The 6,915-nt window shown below is 38.5% G+C and overlaps 1 protein-coding gene across 2 annotated transcripts; it reads right to left on the reverse strand.

Moving 5' to 3' along the window:
- Positions 1–3,349: 3,349 nt before the first annotated feature.
- Positions 3,350–5,850, reverse strand: LOC110921581 (WAT1-related protein At5g40240). 2 transcript variants are annotated; one of them, XM_022165933.1, is made up of 7 exons: positions 5,541–5,850; positions 5,402–5,467; positions 5,220–5,336; positions 4,472–4,706; positions 4,170–4,328; positions 3,933–4,084; positions 3,350–3,795 (listed from the first exon to the last, which is right to left on the reverse strand). In XM_022165933.1, the coding sequence occupies exons 1-7, from the start codon at positions 5,732–5,734 to the stop codon at positions 3,618–3,620; spliced, it is 1,101 nt and encodes a 366-aa protein (XP_022021625.1). In that variant the 5' UTR covers positions 5,735–5,850; the 3' UTR covers positions 3,350–3,617. The 2 variants fall into 2 exon arrangements, with proteins under 2 accessions (XP_022021625.1, XP_035842929.1); XM_035987036.1 differs by lacking the exon at positions 5,220–5,336 and having other exon boundaries at positions 5,541–5,821.
- Between the last annotated feature and the right edge of the window lie 1,065 nt (positions 5,851–6,915).

The raw sequence follows: 6,915 nt of genomic DNA on the forward strand, positions 1-6,915 counted from the left end.
GAAACCAATGCTACCACTACTGAGGCTGAAGCTACTACTTCGGAATTTCGGGACGAAATTCCAGATCAACGGGGGGAGGATGTGACACCCCAGGAAAATCAGTGAACAATACAGTTTACCTAGCTTCCTCAGTGAGTGCATACCAAATTTCGGGACGAAATTTCCAATTAGTTGGGGATAATGTGACAACTCGTATTTCCAAACCGACATCTGTACTTTGATGTAACGTTACGTGCTTATGTGATACCTTCATGTAATGAATGTTATGCTATTATGTGTTACGTGTGTTGTGTATATAATGTGTTTGTATGTTAAATCGATCGCACAAGGCCTTTGGGCCGCATTACCTACACTTGAACCTTTAGGGCGGCCCATGTAGGGGTTCGGCCCACCCACATTACACGAATAACACAAGGGATGTTAGTAACTTTCACCCACTTTGGCAAATTATCTTCACACACAAAGAAACCCTAGTTCTCTCCCCTAGGCCGACGACAATCATATCTCTCTCTCTCTCGAAGCTTGTGATTGGATCACTCTCATCTTATCTCAATCGGTTAGTGTTCGATTGTGTTTTAGTGATTGAATGATGTTATTGTTACATGCTTTGATTAGAACGATTAGGATTGATTGTTATGTCGAACAATATGAACCGTATATAGACGATCTTGTGGATCGGTTTTGCATGAGAATAACTTAAAAATCGATTCGATGATGCTTGCTAAACTGCTGTGATGTTATTTAGTTCGAATTATAATCATGATGTTCATGAAAGTCGGCTCAAATATGTGCTTCGGGTTATGTGGATTTCTCGGTTACATGTTCATATAACTAGATAGACTATTGTTCATATGAATGTTGTTCATGTTGATTGGATTAGGGTACTTATGAGTTAGTTAAAATTGCCATGTTTTGATCGATCATGATGAAGATAGAAACTGTTGGTGTTGTTGATTGATAATCATAGATATGGAAACTATCGAATTAGCCAAAAGGAATTAATTGAAATGTGTAACTGATTGCTTGATTCATGGAAGTTGTTAACCGGCCGCACAAGACCTTTAGTCGCACAACGGGTCCACTCGCACAAGTGGACCTGATCACACAAGATGAGCCATTCGCACAAGGAAACCCGATCGCACAAGGGTTCCCAATCGCACAAGACGTATGGGATCACACGAGTTTTTTAAACTGTTGGGCCGGACAACCCGAAACACCTCGCACAACCCAACCTGATCGTACAAGATCAGTCGGGTCGCACAAGAGCTTTACATGATAATATGTTTGGGCCGAGTATGTTTATGTGGGACTGTAATTCTGTTTGGGCCGAGTATGTTTATTGGGCCGGGTTTGTCCGATCGCACAACACAAATCGGACCGCACAAGTTCACTACGTACTATATGGCTGGGCTGCTTATGTTAGTTGAATCGCACAACGTGTTGGGCCAATATGTGATTGGGCTTCTTGATACATTACTTGATTCACATGTGATTGCCATTACCAATACGTGTTAGTAATGTGTTAACTTGTATGATGTATATGTGCATTTCCTTAGTCAAAACCTGACTTGTATTACAACCATGCTAGGACGTGATTGACCATTTACTAGCTTATCTATACTCTTTGTGTATCTGCCGAGCAAACCAAGGTGAGTTCACACAGCCAAGGCATGGGATTCCCGGGTTGGGAATTGGGTTGGATATGTTGATATTGAGAGAGTTACTCGTACTTACGCATTCACTAGACTACAGACCATCGTCCTCAGGGTAGTCAGGACGCGTTACGTAAAGCCTACGTAACCCAGTATTTGCCATTTGTCTCCCGGGTCGGGAGGACACGTTACGTAAAGCCTACGTAACCCAATACCTTCTACTGTCTTCCGGGTCGGAAGGACACGCTGCGTAAAGCCTACGTAGCCCCCACGCGTACCACTGTCCTCGGGGAAGGGCACGTCACGTAAAGCCTACGTGACCCAGTACGTATTCCTGTTCTCGGTAAAGAAGAACACATGGTTGGAAGTTAGTCTAGTAAGTACCACTAATGAGAAGCCCTCATTAGTAAGGATAAACGTGGGAAGCCCCCACCGGTAATATAAACACAAGGTTTGGGAAGCCCCCACCTTTAGTACACACTAGTATGGGAAGCCCCCACTAGTTTTACTTATGCACTATGTTATGAACTTACTTTCTGTGAACTCGCTCAACTAGTTTGTTGATTGTTTGCTGCATGCCTTGCAGGACCTTAGGTATACTTGGAGCTTGCACCAGAGGAGAAGCGGGTCGTTGTGGACAAGAACACGTGAATGCTTAATAAACGCTTTTACATTCACACATTAATACTTATGTTTTGGGTTTTACATTTAATGCTTCCGCTACATATACAACGTTTGGTTTTGAACATCAGTCGTATCTACTATTATTATTAAATGCTATGTTTGATATGATTGATGGCTTGATCCTGGTCATGTCACGCCTCCAAGCGGTGGTACTCCGCGTGTGGGATTTTGGGGGTGTGACAGTATTGGCTCATACACATATTTTATTAGAAGTGACAAAATTATTTGAAAATTTTGTGTCCTACACATATTTTATTATGAGTCGCAGATTATTTAAAAGTGTTTGAGTCCTACACATTCTGTATCCTACATCAAAATATTGTTTTAATGGTGTATGAAACGTTGAAAATGTAAGATCATGTGCAGGATTGTTTTTATTGTCTAAGGTGCACAACTATTTTATAAGATAGACTCATTAAATGATTAGAGTTCATTAATTTGAATAGCAAAAAATAAATAATAAACTCATTAAATGATTTGTTCAAATTACCTTTGTATCCTTTTTTCTTTTTATTCTTAATTTTTAATTGTTCTCACTTGAACTCTCCAATATATATATATATATATATATATATATATATATATATAAGTTCCATATTCATATGGCTATGAGCTTTCATCAGTGTGAATTGACTATGTTGACATTCAGTCGAGTTGCTAAATCGGCCACTATAAAGTTTTGATCGGTTGCTTTCGTAATAAATACGATTAGATAATAATGAAGTTTCCAAAGTGTTTTACTAAAGTCACGTAACCTTTTTATATGGAGAATAAAACACCAAAGGTTCATAATGTGTTCTAGAGTTATGAAATTATATATATTTTAGAGAGATATTACTTTTTTTAAAGGCAAACTAACATACTCCTTGATATTCCTATAAAAGGGAAGTTATTGTATGGATCAAAAAATAAATGACATGACTTTTTGTTTATTAAAAAACTAAGTGAAGTGTAAGAATATTAATTAGTTTGGGTAACGAGAGGAATCAATCAAATAATTAGAGAAAAGCGAATAACAAACACCGGTTGTTTACTTATTATTATGTCCTTGAAAGCCTTCTTCAATTTTTCAACAATCTTGACACCTTTAACAAGAATCTTGCCTACATTTTTGTTACAAGATAATTCAGACAAAACATCCCATCCTACGAAAACCTTGCCTACATTTTTGGAAGTCAAGCATCTTTGGACTTCTCATATTTAAATTGACATGACATGGTCATAGTTTTTTCAAACCATTAGTATGCTTGCACATTACTGGATGCTTGTATTCCTAGCAAACTAACATTCTATTTCATTTCTGGATGAAAGGAGGGGAGCAGTTTGGTCAGATGATCCAGGTTCATCTGAAACATCCAAATCGTCATCCACGACCACCACCGGCACCTTGTTTTTATCTTTGGCCTGACCCCATATCACCGTGTAAACCCCACCAATAATTACCATAGCTCCGATTACACTGCACATATTCAAGAACTAACAAGTCACCTTTTGGTTTTGATTCTTTAATTTGTAATAATGCAATAATAACTTGCAAAGCAGAAATTCATCACCAAGTCAAATAAGGAATTTGTGTTGAAAAGATTAACTAATTACCTTCCTAAATGAAGTGAATCGCCAAGAAATGTGACACCCATGATCATAGCGATAACGATAGAGAGAGGTGAGAACATGACCACAAAAACTGGACCTTTCTTTCGCAAGCACCAAATCACAACATTAATGTGAACCACAGTGGAACACACTGCCTTCAAATACAAAATGTCAATCTACATACACCAGTAGAGATATTTTTGCCTAACCTAGAAAATTAGTTTAGTTTACTCAGCTTACCCCTAAAACAACAGCAGTCACCCTTATTCCAGGATGAAGCACCCAAGCATTTTGATTTTGCTCTAGGAAAGGAGAAACAGCTATACATTGAATTGTCCCAAAGAGGCAGTAGAAAAATACAATGGTTTGTTGATCCATGTACTCTCTTGATGCCTTTGTCTGAATGTGTAAATCAAGATATAGTTAATTACCTACATGTAACAAACATATATATAATTGTATATGATATCACAATTCAAAGAATGTGAAAGTATGTACTTTTGTTACAATCTAACTTATTGTGTAATCAAGTGATATCTTACTTGTAATACAGCCCATATGCAGCCGAAAATCGCACCAGCAGTAATAATCAGACCCCCAAATACCCATTTCGTTTCTTGTGACAAAAGAAGTCGATTGTGTGAATTGAGATTACTAGTCATACGTAAAATTAATGGCCCATCATAGAATATGAACACCATTGCTCCTGATATTTCCAATATGGTACCCAATAGTTTTGCTATGGTGCTTGAACTTTTTATGTCTATTTTCTCCATCCTAGACACGAATTGAATTAGTTTTCTACAGTAACAAGCTTTGTAAACATTTATTTACTAAAAACCACTAAATACCAATATAATTGTTTCGTTAAAGTTAACTAAGTTTATATTGTTTCATTGACAGACTTAGCTAGATATGACTCGGGAAACCTAGGAAGGGGGGGGGGGGGGGTTGTGTGTGGAATGGAAAATTAGTGGTTGTAAGTTAGTATACCACAAGTCCAAAAACTACGTACAGGTGAACCTTTAAATTAATTTTTATTAGCTATATATGTAAGTATAAAGTTGAAACGAAGGGGGCATAAAGTTATCTTTTACCATTTTTCGTCATTGGTTTGCTCGAATTTGGATTAAACAAACCCAATCGACTAACTCAATGGTGTCTTTAGCTCTATTTTTTTATAGTTTAACAGCCGTAAAGAGACAGTTACACTAACTGGATGACCTTTGCTAGCATTGTTTATCTCTCTAATTTAAAATAAACTACTTAAAACGTGTTGGTAAGTGCTACCTGAAAAATACTGCAATCAAGAATGTAAACCCAGGAGCCAAGTTTCCGATAGCACTTGCCATGGTTGGAGAGCTGTAAGAAACACCTATATACGCAAGTATCTCGAAAAGACAAATCCTGCATACAACGTTATCTCACCCCTTGACAAAAAACATTATGTTACAATAGACTTGATTGCTTACCGAAGAAGGCCAAGGATGAAGAATTTGAACAGAATACGGAGTGTGAGTGGAGGACGATCAACCTTTCTGTACAATCCCAAAGTAATCTAATTGGCAATTTCTTCGGAGAAACAAAATTGACGGATCAAGGATCACAAACCTGATCATGTGTATGATGAAAAATGGAAGAAGAATCAATGTACCGAGAGTGTTATGGTAAACAACATAGGCGATACTGCCCATACCGTCATTCATGGCTGCTTTTACTACTGTTAGCACAACCATATCCAAACATGTTAACATCAACATTGCAACAAACGGTAGTACATCCTCCATCCATGACCATGCTAACATTTCTTTAGATGTATCCGTCCAAATATACTACTAGGTGGAGATTTTGTAAAGACCAAATGCTAAATTAGTTACAAAAAAATATAGAAATTAAAGTGCCCATGACAGCTACATCACCATGACACTATAGTAACTGCTATGTCCTTTCATATTAATAATACAAGTACGTGAACTTTAGCATGTGGTCCATGACACGCTATTGTGTCGGACAAGTGGAAGTTGGGGGATACTACAAGGGGAATTCTATTCCCACATCTCATTATCTATTTGCACATCCTGGATTTTCAATACGCATCGCATAGGTCTATACGATGCGTATTGATGCGTATTGAAAAAGTTAAAAAACATTGCAGACTGACAAGTGCAGGTATTGTCTGGCGGCTGGCATCATACGCATCGTATAGGCCTATACGATGCGTATTGACACCCTGAATTTTTAAAGTTTATTTTTTGTGTGTTGTGTTGGGATTTTGGTGTTTTGGGTTTGTTATTGGTGTTTATTATTAGTTATTTTTATTTTAATAAGTTTTAAAATCTTTATTATTTTTATATCGTTAAGTATCCTATTATTTTTATATCGTACCGTATCACATTTTTAACTTAATATCGTATTATCGATTATACGTAACCAAGCATATCAATCTAAACAGTTAAAATAAACAATCACAAATACAAATAAACTGAAACTACAAATTTAATTACCTAATAAGTTTGTACATACACAAGCAATTGTTCAAAATACATAAACCGTCAAAATACAACAAAAGTACAACGATCCTAAAGTTATGGATCCTGAGTGGTGCCTGAGGGCCCCGCCCCCGCAGTGCCTGAGGTCCCCGCCCCCTGATCCGAACCGGACTGCTCACCACGCCGGAATGCCTGGATCGCCTCCATGAGAAGACGCTCCATACGGCTGTGAGCGGCGTCCATCCGCGCCTGCATCCGGTCCTCCAACTCATGTAACACACGTGCCACAGCTGGATCGAGCTCGTCGTTGAATACGTGTTGGGGTACTAAGGCACCCTATGTGGCTGCGGCTGCTGTGCCGGAGCACCTAACGGAAATGGAGGCGGTGGCGGAGATGGTGGTGGCTCAACGTGGTCACCATCGTCGTCATCGGAGGGTCGTCGTCGTTGCCCTCTGCGGCATCACCATGTGCCGGCTGACCCTTACCATGTGCCGGC

This window comes from Helianthus annuus, chromosome 17 (genome assembly GCF_002127325.2).
Source record: "Helianthus annuus cultivar XRQ/B chromosome 17, HanXRQr2.0-SUNRISE, whole genome shotgun sequence".
In the NCBI taxonomy this organism is placed as follows: domain Eukaryota; kingdom Viridiplantae; phylum Streptophyta; class Magnoliopsida; order Asterales; family Asteraceae; genus Helianthus; species Helianthus annuus.

Coding starts and splice junctions, on each gene's coding strand:
- LOC110921581 (XM_022165933.1), bottom strand. CDS start 5,734: ATGTTAGCATGGTCATGGATGGAGGATGTACTACCGTTTGTTGCAATG. Junction 5,337..5,401: donor TTCATCCTTGGCCTTCTTCG/GTAAGCAATCAA, acceptor CGTTGTATGCAG/GATTTGTCTTTTCGAGATAC. Junction 3,796..3,932: donor GATTCACTTCATTTAGGAAG/GTAATTAGTTAA, acceptor GAATATGTGCAG/TGTAATCGGAGCTATGGTAA.